The sequence below is a fragment of the Erpetoichthys calabaricus genome, chromosome 4 (assembly GCF_900747795.2).
Source record: "Erpetoichthys calabaricus chromosome 4, fErpCal1.3, whole genome shotgun sequence".
In the NCBI taxonomy this organism is placed as follows: Eukaryota; Metazoa; Chordata; class Cladistia; order Polypteriformes; family Polypteridae; genus Erpetoichthys; species Erpetoichthys calabaricus.
The window spans coordinates 253,634,590-253,650,435 of record NC_041397.2 but is presented as its reverse complement, the minus strand read 5'-3'; the positions used below and the strand labels follow the sequence as shown (position 1 = coordinate 253,650,435).

The 15,846-nt window shown below is 34.9% G+C and overlaps 1 protein-coding gene across 13 annotated transcripts in view; it reads left to right on the top strand.

Moving 5' to 3' along the window:
* The window catches only part of inpp4aa (inositol polyphosphate-4-phosphatase type I Aa), a 171,685-nt gene that overhangs the window by 55,522 nt on the left and 100,317 nt on the right, over positions 1-15,846 (top strand). For all 13 annotated transcript variants that reach the window (XM_051927145.1, XM_051927144.1, XM_051927138.1 and 10 more), the window contains exons 2-4: positions 8,073-8,265; positions 11,047-11,091; positions 12,342-12,460. In XM_051927145.1, the coding sequence (XP_051783105.1) occupies positions 8,166-8,265; positions 11,047-11,091; positions 12,342-12,460 (264 nt within the window). In that variant the 5' untranslated portion in view covers positions 8,073-8,165. The remainder of the gene's footprint in view (positions 1-8,072; positions 8,266-11,046; positions 11,092-12,341; positions 12,461-15,846) is intronic.

Sequence of the window (15,846 nt, the reverse complement as noted above, 5' to 3'; positions counted from 1 at the left end):
TAGTAGTATGCTCTCAGCCGGTGTTGTCATTTTAATTTGTTACAAATTGAAATTGCTTCATTTTATAGCATAGAACAGTTTCTACTTTCTAGCTTACATTAAATTTTAATCATCTTCTTTCACAAAGTTGTCTTGGAAAAGTAAGCGGGTCTATATCTTACATATATTTTTGTACTACTACTACTACTACTACAACTACTATTACTCACATTCTATTCCCACAATTTATTTTATTTTTGCTAACTTATAGCTTCTGTAATAAAATAATTTAAAAAGTTATTACAAATTCCATTTAGAGAACCAGCTTGTTTGTCAACAGCGTGTGATCTGATAGTGACGTGGTCATGGACACCACTGCCCAGCCGGCCCCTACGATCTACTTGTGAATAAATTACTAACAGGAGGGGCCCACCTCAGGGTGCTGCATGGGGGCATTCAGCAAACTAATCAATCTGTTCTGAAACAATATATTATTTTTATGTAAAATTAATTAATTTTTTAATGTTATGTTAAATTAATTAATTCTGTTTAATTAATTACGATAAACCAACATGACTCATATCAATAAAATGTAATATTTTAACTATTTAATAACATTAAAAAAATTCCTTTCATCAAGTTATTTAGCTATACCTATTTAGTTGGTCTATGATACTTGATTCATTATCATTTTTATAGTTCATGAAAACGGTTTTCATATGCAGGCATATTGCTTATTACTAGTATTTAATATTATATCAACTATAGTATTGATATATTATTATTTGTAAATATGTACTAATATACTATTTTTTGGGGTGAATGCAATTTCTGTGTAATTTTAATATTAGTTTAAAATTCTGTTGTATTGGAGGCAAAGAAAAAGATGCTTTTCTGATGTAGGGTAGGCAACAAATTTGCTAGTGTATCAAAAAAAATTGTAAAAGGGCTTCTAGAACCACACAACACCCACAACATTCAAAATACATTATTTTAATAAAAGTCTTTAACTTTCTTTCCGACTGCACAAAGGAGTGAAGATCCTTTAGATCAAAATCCAACAAAACAGGCAGATGTTTATGCAAATCTAGTAAAGTCATATACATAAAACGTGTTTATTTAAATTTAAATCAACTTAATTCAGTGTGATTGTGTTAATATAGCACCTAAGAAAATTATATCAAGGCAACAAAAAAAGCTATGTAATATCAACAAACATGATTATTTTAAGTTATATCAACTTAAATAAAATGAACAACTCTGTCTGAGCATTTTTTTCAGTGTACTGTAGTTATAATATTTTCATTCCCAAAAAGGTAATGTCTTGTTGATTTTTATATTATTTTAGATCATTTTTGTGTAGACAAAAATTCCTTCAATATGTGCAGATGAATGGTTTTTTAACAGCAGTATTATACTTCTTTTCAATAAGTACAGTTAATGTTTCTGTGATGTATTTCTGTCAAAGATTTCAAAATGAATTGGGTGCATTTTCACTATAGCTGTGAAATAATACATGAAACTATTCTGGTTTCCTAATTTAATCCTAAACAAGGACAACAAAAAATGTGTCAGTTTCATTTCTTCTTTCCCTAACATGTGTGCTAACAACTTTATACGAGTTAATGATTGTAACTGTATTTTTAGCCCAGCTATTAATTGTACATTTCCAATGTCATCCCCTTTTTCCAAGTTTTTTTTTCCCAGTAATTGGAGACTTCTTAAAATCTTACTCATTTAATCAGACTCATAGAGATTTTTTTTATATACTCGGATCTTTTCTTTTTTTCCTTCTCTCTCTCCCTTTCTCCAGTGTGTTAGTTACACACAAATTGACTGTTTCATTATTGTTAATAATATGTTGTCATTTGTGCAATACTGCTATTGCAAAGCTTTAATGAATATCTGTCATGGATCATGCTCCACTTATCATTTAAGTAGTAATTACCAACCTTTGCAGCACAGCTCTTTAATTTGATAATGTTTTAGACTTCTACATTTTTATAAAGTCTGTGTCTTTCAAGATAGATGTGTTCTTGGGGACTTGTTCCAATCCAGATTGATATGACAGGTGAAACAATATCCTGTCTGTGTATAAGGGAAGGCAAATGTATAGGGCAGAATGCAAAAATTTATGGGCCTCAAAATTCACAAGAAACATTTTTAATATTTATAAGAGCCTGTTTATTCTTCAGAATGAGACTGATCATTTTTCTGCAAAAAGTGCTGACCTCCTTACAAATTGTTCAAATTATTAATATGGAAAGACAGCAAATAAGAATTTATAACACTAACCACATGAGGAGGAGTTTCTAATGTTAATACCAAAGTTCATATCAAGATGAGGCTTCAACAATTAAAAATATGGTGCAATTAAATATCATTATGCAACAATATATTCTTCACAATCCAGGAATAATCAAACTCCCATTCGATAGTTTCCTTAAGCCTCAGCTGCACTAGTTGAATGAATAACAATATCAGAAATTGTTGGAGCTATAACATTTATGTAGGTTGAAATCTCTGGATTCCATCAGAAAACCAAGTGAAATGTATACCAAATGTGGAACAAAAGTATCATCACTAATTCTGTTAATGTTTCAGGAAGCCACTAGAAGCAGTGTGGCATGCTTTTACTGTATGTTAGTTTACTTTGGAAAAAATGCAAACTCCTTAAATTGTGAATCATTCATACCATTTTTTTTTCTTTTAAATGGGTATCGTGGTGTAGTAACTAGGACACTAGACGTTAAACCACACAGTATTGATCTCTGAGCAACTCCCATAACCTTCTGGTATGATTTAGTTATGTTTTAATATTGCTATATCCTTTGTCTTTACTTAATAAAAAGTTCATCAAAACATAAATTTAAAAAATCAAGAAAACGTACTGCATTTTGTTATTTTACAGTGGCATACATTCTTCTTATTTCTGCTGGTGTTTATTTTAATATATACCTCATCAGTGTCAGAGCACTTGATTACTCCTAAAACTGGAAGCAGAAAAGGCTTTTGGTTGAGTTTAGATTTGTTCCAGAAATCTTAGTTTAAATAAGTAGTCTGATGAATTCAAATTCTGAAAGTTCAGTTTTCGTGTCTCTCCTTTCTGCCATTGCAATAGAAGTGCATTACTACTGCAATATATGACTAAGCTGTGAAAGAATGTTTTCTTGTGTGCAGATACACTTCTGTGTAACTGTATTCCAAACTTTCACTTCAGTTTGTGTTCAGGTTGTGTTTTAAGTAATATTTTCAAAGTGTTAGTGCACATCAGTCTGTTCAGTATGCAGATGACTATTATAGGAAACATGCATACGGTTCAAAATGACTATTTTCCCAAACTTTTATACATTTTCAGTGTTGTATTTATATAGCTAAATTACTTAATAAGAATTATTAAAGCTGGATGCCCTTCAAGACCACTAATGGAGGTGATGTCTAGGGTGACAGCACTGGGTAATAACTTGAGTGGCTGTGTTGGAGATAGTACAGATAGTTATGAGAGAATCCATAGAGGCATTAGCTTTGAAACCAGCAATGTTGAGGGCAAGAGAGTTGTAGAATTATGATGGTAATTGTTATGGATACAGTAGGTGTGTTTGAAAAATGCAGAAAGGAACATTGTGATTGTTGATAATGGGATTAAAGATACAATTCCTGCAAGAAGTGTACAGAGAAGCTATAGCTGCAAGAGAAGCTAGAATGAGAAGAATGGGATACTGGTGTTCTTCGGTATGAGAAAATAGAAGAATAGGGCTTGAGAGTTATGAGAATGAGATCTCAAAAGCTCTAAAATGGAAACAAGTAAAGTAACTGGCCCAACTGAAATAGTGATGAAAATACTGAAAGCAGTGGAACTCCTTGGAATTGAGTGGGTGACAGAACTAAGCAACATGATTTGCGTGTGTGAAAGGTGAATTGCTGAAGATAGGAAAAGAAGTGTGCTTATTCCAGTATACATAGAAAAGGGTGACCCAATGGAGTGTGGGTCATAATCAAGCAATTACTCGGATAGAATCAGGTAATGAAGGTGGCTGAAAGAGTGCTAGAGATCAAAAAATTAGGGATCAACTGAAAGTTAGTGAAGTGCAGTTTGGTTTCAAATCTGGGAAAGGAGCAACATGTGATATATCTTTGTTGACAGGCATATAGAGGAAAAGAATCTGGAGAAGGAAATTAAACAGCATGTTGCATATGACAAAGTGCCACAAGACATGATGAATTGGGCATTGAGTAGGTTAGGTATGGACAAAAGGGTACTGCCCATGGTGGAAGTGCTGCCAGAAGAAGCTCGTTAGACACCTGGAGTCCTTCCAGGTGGCCTATAAAAGGAGCCAGCTGCCACTACTCGGGGAGCCAGAGTTGGGAGGAGGTGGATGAAGCTTGCCAGGAGAGGAGTGTAGGCAGAGAAGAAGAAGCAGGAAAGGCTTTTTGTCTTGGATTGTGTTTGGTGCTTTGTGTACTATGCTGTGGGGAGCAGAGAAAAAGTGCTTCGCCACATGAATAAACTTGTGCTATGTGGCAGTGTCAGTTCTGTTTGTGGCATATTGAGATACACCTGAAAATAAGAGTTCACCAAAATCACTTGTTTGTTTTCCAATGCTCAAAATAACAATTTCAATCTGCATTCTTATTTAAAGAAAAATAAAAAAAACTATAAAGCATGCACTTATGGACAGTCGCCACTTCTGATGATTTCAAACCTTACAGTTTGACGTATTCTAAAATAATCTTAAATAACAACCTTTGGTGTGTAGTGAAATATACTGAAATTAATCTAAATGCATGGGTTGCTTATTATGAGTACCAAAAAATAGGTTTTGTATTTGTTCCTGGATGAGTCTAACCATATTAGCAATGTGATGGAGCAGCCTGCCCTTGTCATTTGGACAGCCTAAAATGGGCTACTGGATCTGATTTGATTATGTACTTTACAAATGTATTTGATTTCAGTAAGCATAATTAGATACATATTTTCACACTGTTTCTAGTATTTAACTTTGCTTCCCTTTTTATTTTCTGTGTTTTCAAGTTTTACCACAGTTCAATTGCACATATTTTTATGCTTTGGAGGGGTGGATAACTTCAATTTTGTATTAGCATCCTTATAAATACGGTTTTATTGTATATTATCAGATCTTGGTAATCTTGTATCCAAACAATAATTACTCAGATTAATGATCCTTCAAATTGAGTTGCATGTGAGCTGAAACAGATAAACAAGCAACAATTTGCATTTCGCTTATTTGAAAATGGATAATATTTCAGTGAGTCATTAGTGTTTATGAAGAGCAAAAATCCCTGCTTAAAGTGAGCTGCAACTTTTAGCCTTGAAATCCTATGAAAAACTAAAATCTAAAAATAATTTGTGACGTAATGTTAAAAATACAAACAGCAATTAATTAGATATGAATTCATTATTTGTTGTATTGTGTTTTGCTGAAATTTAAAAGCGGGTGTTTAGTACTGATGCCTCAGCAATGCTGGATTTTTAAGAGTTATTCTGAGAAATAAGGCTGAAGATTTCACATGGTATAGAAGAAACCATTAAAGAGAAGTTACTGATGAGCTTATAAACGCGTGCCTCAAATGCTGTTGATCCTATTAAAAGAAATGGAATTTCATTGTGCTCTCTGACAACGCTACTACTATTACATGACACGGAAATGAAATAAAGAAGAAAATAATGGGAAAACCAAAATTATAATCTTATATACAGTATGTTAACTCCAAATTACATGTTCTGCATCTGTTTTATATTAAAGTCATATGCTAAAAACAACACGAATGAAGGTTACATGCTGTACATACGTATGGATGCTGAAAATGTTTTGAGGCCATTAATTCCATCTCTTCTTTCAAGGCACTTTAGTTAAACAATTGCTTCTGTTCGAGTTTTAACATACCAACACTGTATTGGAAAAAGTTGATACATAAAAAATGGATGGATAGATTTTTGTTGAAGTAGTTGTCATTACAGATGTTTCATGTGTGGTTTTAAAGTATCTTCTGTCTGTCTTCTTCTGTCAGTTTTTTTTTCTGTATATATCTTTGTACAGTTGGGTGGTTCAGTAACTCCCAATACTAATACTTTCTTGGCACCTCTCAGTCATATCCAAATACATTTTTTGAAAACAATGTGTGAATTTTACCTTTATGGCTTTTCTTACTGCTCTTGTCTAACAACTGGGTTACAATTATAAGACACAAACAACAAGTTAGCTGCTTCTTATAACTGAGGTATGGGGTATGGTCCCGTATGTCCAGAAGGGAAAAGTGAACTTGTCACAACCAAAAGATATTTTGCTAGGTATTCCTGGTGTCTAAGTTTCCTAGGCCTGACCACACAATCCTCTGCAGCTCTAAGACAGCTCATCACCAAGTGGCAATAATTTGGAAGCCCTTCATCTCTCATGACCTGATTTGTCCAGTACATCTCTCTCCTTTCATCCAGTTCCTAACCTGAAGGAACAATGACTGGACAGGGTACCAGTCCATTGCAGTTGTCCAGTTCATGTTGGTTATATCAGATCACATGACATCAATGTCCGCTAGTGATGTTTGGCCCAAGGTGTTCTGTCACCAGGAAGACTTATTAGCAATGTTATGTTAGAATAGCCATTTGTTATGAGCAATGTATAGGTCACAAGGAATCCCAAAACTAGTTTACCAAGTGGATATTGGTGTATGTTTTGAGCACCACATCCACTGTTTCTAAAAAGGAAGATTATTCAGTAATTGTTAGGTTTATACATGCAGAGAACAGCCTACTTTCCTGTTCTCCAAATTGAAGTCAGTTTGGAGTCACTCTCTTATACATCTAACAGTACATTTAATTTGTCAAAGGCTGGTTAGTCCAGCTTAATAGTAACAGTTTAACATTGCATTTCTATAGTAATTTTTCTCAGTGGTGGTCATCAGAAGACTTACTAATGATGTGGTATTCCAGTCTTAATTTACAATAATAGTTTATTGGAACAAATGGCTGTTTGTATGTTTGCTTAACTCAAGTAGAGCTATGTGTGCAGGAAAACTCGAGTGAAACTAATGATCATATTAAGTATTGTGCATTTGAAAATGCCATCACTCGCGGCATTTAGCTTTTCTTTCAGATCAGCACTCAGATGAATTCTGGTTTACATGATTATGAATTTCTTCAAATTTTAAACTGAACTTGATCTGTTTAAGAAATATATCTAAGTTTATGTTACAGAAGAGTCCAGCATTTTTGCTTGTCAAACGTGTGTGAAAACATCCGTGAATGTGTTCACTCCACAGGGAGTTAACCCAAAAGATATATTGTGTCTCTTTTATCTGAGCCAACTTTTAGAACCAAGTCTATATTTGGGCATGTTTCAGCCATATCAGTAAAAGTGTTTTATAAATTGTTTTTTTGCTCAGACAAGGAATACTGTCCAACAAGTAAGTCTTCCTAGAAAAAATGAAGGACTTTACTGCATAGCATCTTTAAAACAAAGCCTAGTAATATCAGTGAAATATATTCATTTCTATTTTAATAGCATTTGCAGAAAAATTAGCTCTTTCAATTAAAAGAAAATATGTGCATGCTTAAATATATGGATGTTCATATATTTATTTGATTAAAAGGTTATTCTTTTATGCAATGTGTACTCCTAAACAGCATAAGAGCTCAAAACTGACAGGAACGTTCAAGTTGTCAATCCACATTGATCAGTTATTGTAAAATTGAATAATCTTCCTCATTTTTCCTATTACTACACCAGCCCATAAATAAATGTTGAGCTGCACTTCTTAAGGGAAAATGTAGCAGCCATGTATATTACACAGTTATTCCTCAGTGCATTCAGTGATTAGTGGTTCCTACATTCCAACAAGGTAGATAATTTTGAGAAATGTAAGAGATTTGTTGTGAATTATTCCTATTAATGTGTTCAGATTGATAATTCTTAATAAATAGTTGAACTTTATTCAAAGATTTTTCAATAGAGTATATAACAGTAAAACAGAATTTGATTTATAATACATGAAATATCTTTACTTTTAAGTTCTTGAACTACACTTCGTGTTTTTGTTTCTATATATGATGTAATTTATATTCTACTTACTTACAGAGTGCAGTACAGTTGAGCAAAACAGGAGGCAAGAAAACTTGTAGATTTTGCTGAAGAACTGGCAGCTGGACTGCAAGCCCCACTCATGACAAGATGTCTGCTCGAGAGAGGAGTCCTCGCCACAGACCGTGGTCTGTGTATGGGGCCAATGCATTTAACATCTCTTCTGAGATGCTTGGCTTAACATTAGCAGGTATGGGAGGTGCATTACCTTTTTGTCATTTGTCAAATTTTTCTTTTGGCCTTTGAATCCATGCAGATTTTGATTTATTTTTTCTTCTTCATACTTAATTTATTTCTTCATTTTTTCAGTTCTCCTAGCCCTCTGACTTTATCATCTTTCTCATCTTTAGAGATTTAGAATACAATATTATATATAAGGAATCTATTTTTCTACTAATTATACTGTATTATGTATGTTATGTAAGCTCATATTGATGTATTTTTTATTACTTAATCCTTATTATTCTTGCTTAATTTAATTTGTTTTTCTTTTCTTGTAACTATATATTTGACATTTTGTAAAGCATTCTTCATGTGATAATGTCCTAAAAAAATAAATGTTGTTTCTGATGCAATATGACGAACAAAAAGTGTTTCTTTTTAGTCCTATGTTAAATATATTAATAGTTCCACTTAATTTGTTTAATTCAAATTTGATTAATTGAATGAACTGCAATTTAGTCCACAGCTATGGAAAATTAATTCAATATATTGTTTTATGTATAAGCTGTACATTCAGATTTTTGAACCAGTGTAATACTACTGCATTTCAGGTAAAAGACAATAAAATACAATTTTTAGAAATGCAGTTGAAAAATTACTAACATAGTTTGTAGTTGCAATCACATTTTAGTTATTTAAAAATAAAAATGACTTTTGGCAGAAAAATGTTCCCTGTTTTAGTCATTTTCTGACTTACTTGTTTGTTTTACTTTTAATGTGATTATTTTCATTCAATTTATTTTTTTCATTTTAGATCACAAGATCATATTGGGTAGTTGTAGGGCAGAGGCCTCTATTCTCTATAGTCTTATACAGACATATTCACTTTATATATAGTGAACTAATTGAGTATTTGTTGGTTGTTTTTAATATAGATTATTAGAAAATAAGATATTGTTTTAAATGTCAGAGTATATACAAAGGGTTAATTTACTACTCCAAATTTCTCCAATTTTTCTGCACCATGCCAGACTATTTCCTGCCTTTTGCCTAATGGTGCAACTAAGCATAGTACAATGAAAATCATTCATAATGGAGGTTGGCATTGATCAATTAAAAGTCAATCCATTATTGTGCTACTATGATGCATGCATAGCACTGAAAATTCTACATTTTCTAAATGTTTCATTGATTCTTGTGACCAGTGGGGTGTGTGTAATGTATATTTTTCAGAATTGTTTGTATATTTGCCTAGGCGACTTTGCATGGCCAGTATATAGTATGAGCCAGGATTCATATACAATTCTGAATTAATTGATGTTATGTTCAGTTTCCCTGAATATTGGTAAAGCATATAGCTTTAGTAGCAGATTAAATTTGTGCTAATGGCACACCTACCTAGAGTTATAGTGGTTATCCTCTGCTTTGCCTACTGAACATCTTAAAATTGTCATGATATGAGAAATAAACTGTAGACATAAACATCTGCAGCCATGTTCAGTGATATGAAAAAATCTGCCATTCCTTCTCGCCTGAGTGTGCTGAAAACAGAATGTTTCACATATGTATGGTTCAAGGCATTTTATAATGAAAGCCTAATTTAATATGATTAGTCATGCATGCTGATAAGCTTTATGTTCAAAGTTATCAACATGAGAAAAATTTTGAAAGCTTATTTACTTACAGATTTGCCAAATGAATATGTATTAGTCATACTCTGTAATGTCTGCATAAGTTTTTGCTAGTTTCGTTAATATGCCTTTTAATTCATCTGTGTATATTGAATCAAGTGGGGAAGCTTCCCCATTGTGCCTCAGAGGAGTATTGGAATGCTTAGCTTTACAGGCCTTCTGCCAGTGTTACTGCCTGTCTTCCCAGTGGGATGAAATTCCGCCCTTTGCCAGTCTGGTGGAGCCTTTGTTGTTGTGAACCACTGCCAGTGATGGACAACTTCACAGTATCTACATATACAGTCAATAGATCAATATTCACTGAATTATTATGTAAATTTTATAAAAATATCTTAACAAACCTTTTCTTTTTTTAAGAAAGCAACATCTGAGATAGACATTGCTAGGTCCTTGACACACTGTAATTCCTGTGTTTTTCTTTGTCTTGTCATTCAAAGCCTGTTCTCAGAGGTCGTTGTGATTCTGTAATTTTTTAATGTAGTTATGTTTTAACCTCAGTCTTGCTAAACCAGTAGAATCATGCTTTATATGGAGTATTAATCAGATGTTTATGGATGTTGATGCTGTATGGGCCTCCACATTGCATAATATAAAAACGAATGCATTTATGAAAGGGCTGATCACTCCAGCCTGTTTCAGTGCTACAATGAGGCTACTGTATATGTAAGATTTGTTCATTTTGAGCAAAAGTACCAAAAAACTTTTGAATAAAAGTATTATTGCTGCCATAAGATATTGTTTTAAATGTCAGAGTACATACAAAGGGTTAATTTACTACTCCAAATTTCCCCAATTTTTCTGCCCCATGCAAAAGGAAAAAAATGGAAATTTGTGAATTTCCCCTTGGGATTAATAAAGTATCTATCTATCTATCTATCTATCTATCTATCTATCTATCTATCTATCTATCTATCTATCTATCTATCTATCTATCTATCTATCTATCTATCTATCTATCTATCAGTGATACTTTTCTTCTAAGTCATTATAAAACATCTTTCAACAATAAATGTTTTTCTGTGTAACTTTGAAAAATGGACTAGTACAATATGAAAGATTTAGGAAGTAAAATTGTCATTAATGCTATTACTAATAAGTGTGTGTCTGCTTTCTTCAAGGAAACAGCCAGGATCCAGATGAGCCTGTTTTAGAATTTAGCCTTGGTAAGTAATATGATACCTAAACATACTTGTGGCATATTCAAATAAGTGTTCAGTGAAATTTCCCTTTACAGTAATTTAGATATATTAAAAGTAGTATATTGTGCAAGTCTTAAAATCCAGGTGGTGTAACTACATTAATTGGGTGTAATATTTGGACATTCTGCACCAGTCAAACAAACAATAAAACCTTTCATTGTACTACAAGGTATAATGTTATAGACTAAATTGAAATAGATAATGTAGTGTTACAGTACAATTGATATCGAAATTAGATTTTTTTTTAAGATCTGGTTACTCTGGTTTACCCCAACCCTGCTTCCACCTGCCCCATCTTCAGTCACTCTGTATTAGGTTAATTGGCAATTTATAAATGGCACAGTGTGTTTGTGAATGGACCTTGTGATAGACTGGCACCCTCTCCAGGGTCTGTTTCTGTCTTGCAGCTGATGCTACTGAGATGAGGCCCCAGGCCATAAGTGACCATGATTTGGATAAACTGGGTTTGAAAGTTTAGCTTCCAAACATAACATTTTTAAAATAATCAAATAATTAGATGTATGTAACTGTCATGATTGCTACTGTACACCAAAGGTAAGGAATAAATAAAAATCATCAACAATTATACGTTTTTTCTATGTACCATATATGAGTACACATTGTGGGGTTACTTACTTTACTTATGCCCTCCACCCCTTCCGGGGTATGGGCCGCCAAAGGTAGATCTCATTGTGGGGTTAGGGGTGCAATTATTATTTTCTGGCACACACACTTATTTTTCTTAGAGTTAATTAATTAGTCTTTCTTCCTACTCCATTACTCTTGATCTCTACACCATCTGACCTGGACATAAAAATGTGAAGTCTGAGGAGAACTATGTGCTCATGATTTGTTATGCAAAGTATGCCATGGTGAGAATAGCTAGATAACTATAGCTGCCTTTATTGAGCTTATGAGTTCAGTGAAGGCCCTGTCACAAAATGCTGTCTTATAGAATAAAGTGCTTGTCAAGAGGATACATCTAGCTTTGCAGCCTATGAACCAGATTGACAGAACAGCCAAGGTGAACAGAACAAGAACCAGAAAAGAGGCAGTTTACATTCGAGTCTTAACATAAGTATTGATGATTATGTTCTGTTTTTTTTCCAAGTATAATTTCAGTCCCCTTCCAAGAAGGAACAAAACTTTCAAACTGAAAAATCACCAACAGTGGAGTATATGTAACATTTTCTATTTTTTTAATCCCTAAACAGCTTGCAGTGAATTAATAACTCCATCTTTGGATCGTAAACCAAATAGTTTTGTAGCAGTAAGTGTGACCACACCACCACAAGCTTTTTGGACAAAACATGCTCAAACAGAGATCATTGAGGTAAGAAAATATTTGAACCATTATGATCATTATTATTTTTAAATACAGTAATCCCTCCTCCATCGCGGGGGTTGCGTTCCAGAGCCACCCGCGAAATAAGAAAATCTGCGAAGTAGAAACCATATGTTTATATGGTTATTTTTATATTGTCATGCTTGGGTCACAGATTTGCGCAGAAACACAGGAGGTTGTAGACAGACAGGAACATTATTCAAACACTGCAAACAAACATTTGTCTCTTTTTCAAAAGTTTAAACTGTGCTCCATGACAAGACAGAGATGACAGTTCTGTCTCACAATTAAAAGAATGCAAACATATCTTCCTCTTCAAAGGAGTGCGTGTCAGGAGCACAGAATGTCACATAGATAGAGAAAACAATCTCTAGCAAACAAATCAATAGGGCTGTTTGGCTTTTAAGTATGCGAAGCACCGCGGCACAAAGCTGTTGAAGGCGGCAGCTCACACCCCCTCCGTCAGGAGCAGGGAGAGAGAGAGAGAGAGAGAGATAGAGAGAGACAGAGTTTGTTTTTCAGTCAAAAATCAATACGTGCCCTTCGAGCTTTTAAGTATGCGAAGCACCGTGCAGCATGTCGTTTCAGGAAGCAGCTGCACAAAAAATAGCAACGTGAAGATAATCTTTCAGCATTTTTAGACGAGCGTCCGTATCGTCTAGGTGTGCGAACAGCCCCCCTGCTCAATCCCCATACGTCAGGATCAGAGAAAGTCAGCGCAAGAGAGAGAGAAGAGTAAGCAATCTAGCTTCTCAGCCATCTGCCAATAGCGTCCCTTGTATGAAATCAACTGGGCAAACCAACTGAGGAAGCATGTACCAGAAATTAAAAGACCCATTGTCCGCAGAAATCCGCGAACCAGCAAAAAATCCGCGATATATATTTAAATATGCTTACATATAAAATCTGCGATGGAGTGAAGCCGCGAAAGGCGAAGCGCGATATAGCGAGGGATCACTGTATAACTCACCAGTTAGTTTTCAGGAGGCCATATCGGTATGTTTTTAATCCAGACATTCTCTCATAGTCACCCTTTTTCACATCTGTAGTCAGCCTGTATGTCGTGATAATAATAATAATACATTTTATTTATATAGCGCCTTTCCCATGCTCAAGGCACTTCACAGAGTTTAAGAAAGAACGGCAGGGTATACAGTAAATAGCATTGTACTAAACCAGATAAATAAATAAAGGAGAGTAAGACAGTAAATTCAGAGAAAAAAGCCTAACAGACAATGTGGGCGGACAGGCACATAGTGATGGAGAAGGTCACTGATGTAGTTTGGCGCAAGGTCGTTTAAGGCTTTGTAGGTTATTAGTAGAATTTTATATTAAATTCTGTAAGACACAGGGAGCCAGTGAAGGCGGAGCAGGATGGGTGTGATGTGCTTTCTGCTGCTGGTCCGTGTAAAGACTCTTGCAGCCAAGTTTTGAATAAGCTGGAGCTGTGATATAAGATTAGAAGGGGCACCTGCCAATAGGGAATTACAATAATCGATGCGGGATGTGATAAAAGCATGGACAAGTTTCTCAGCGTTAGAAAAGGGGAGGAATGAGCAAACACGTGATATGTTACGGAGGTGAAAGTAAGACTGTTTCTTAATGTGATTTATGTGGGCGGAATAAGAAAGGGAGGAATCAGAAATGACACCAAGATTCTTTGCAGTAGAGGCAGGTCTGATGAGATCACCGCCAAGATTGACTGGGAAGGAGCTCATTTTATTAAGTTGCACTTTAGTCCCAGTTTGCAGGAGTTCAGTTTTGTTGCAATTTGATTTTAAAGTGTTCTGCTCCATCCAGGTTTTAATGTCATTGAGACAAGTTGTGAGCTGAGAAAGCTCTGATGAAGTTCTACTTTTAACATTGAAATAGAGTTGAGTATCGTCTGCATAAAAATGATAACCCAGTCCAAAGCTACGAATAATATGGCCAAGGGGAAGCATATAAATACAGAAAAGCAGAGGACCGAGGACAGAGCCCTGTGGAACTGCTTGTATAATTGGCGCTGTGCTGGACCTGCTGTTGCCAATACTAACACACTCTTGCCTATCAGTCAGATAGGACTTGAACCACTGGAGGGCAGTGCCAGAGATACCCAGTATGTTCTCCATTCTGGACAGTAGAATGTCATATATGACAGTGTCAAATGCTGCACTGAGGTCTAACAGAATTAATAAGCAAATCATTGGTTACATGTAGCAGAGCAGTTTCACAGCTGTGCTGTGCTCTGAAACCAGAATGAAAGGGTTCAATCAAATTATTAGAAGTTATGTAGTTGGTGAGTTGGGAAGCTACAACATGCTCAAGAACTTTTGACAGAAAAGGTAAGTGGGAAATAGGCCGAAAATTGTTAAGATTGTTAGCATCAAGACCAGACTTTTTTAACATTGGGGTTACAGAAGTGGTTTTAAAAGTGATCGGCACAAAGCCAGTATCAAGGGATGAGTTTATTATTGTTGTAACAGTCGGGATTATGGCATGGAGGCAGGATTTAAGTAGTGTGCTGGGGATCGGGTCCAGTATGCAAGTAGTTGGGTTCATCTTACAAAGCAGGTCATTAACAAAAGCAGATATGATTGGTGAGAACTTAGAGAAGGAGCTGGATGGAGTGGGAAAACAGGGAAAGATATAAACAGATGATGTATTTATGTTAGTTGAATTATTTAGATCTTTAATTTTGTTACAGAAAAAGTGGAGGAATGTCTCACAGACTTCAGTAGAAGAGGTAGTTGGGCCAGATGCGGGTTGGAGTAGTTTATTAACTACAGAGAACAAAACCCTTGGGTTTTCGTGGCCACTTCCTATTATTCTGCCATAATGGGTGTTCTTGGCAGCAGTTAGTGCTTCTCTGTGGGAAAAGACACAGAGAAAGCCTGGATGTGCACGGTGAGGCCAGACTTACGTGACATTCTGTCAAGGCATCAGCCAGCTGCTTTCATAGATCTCAAATCTGAATTATACCAAGGAGCTGAACTCTTAAAGGAAACCTTCTTAGCTTTTAAAGGAGCTGTTTTATCAAATGTTGAATGAAGGGCTGTGTTATAGTGGTCAACAAGAATATCTAGTGTTGACGGAATAGGTGAAGACAGTAAAAGATCAGAAATGGATCCAGAAAGGATAGAGGGACAGATATTTTTAAGGTTTCTGTAAGAAATTTGTCATTTACATGTAAGAAGAGGGAGAGGTAATGCGACAGTGAAAAACACTGATTTATGATCAGAGAGTCCCAAATCAGGCATGTAAGTGTTGGCAACAGATAGTCCAGATGTGCAGATCAGATCCAATATATGACCACCAGAGTGGGTAAGAAAATCAACATGTTGTGTCAAGTCAAAACAGTCCAATAAGGATAGGAATTCATTTCTCAGTTTAGA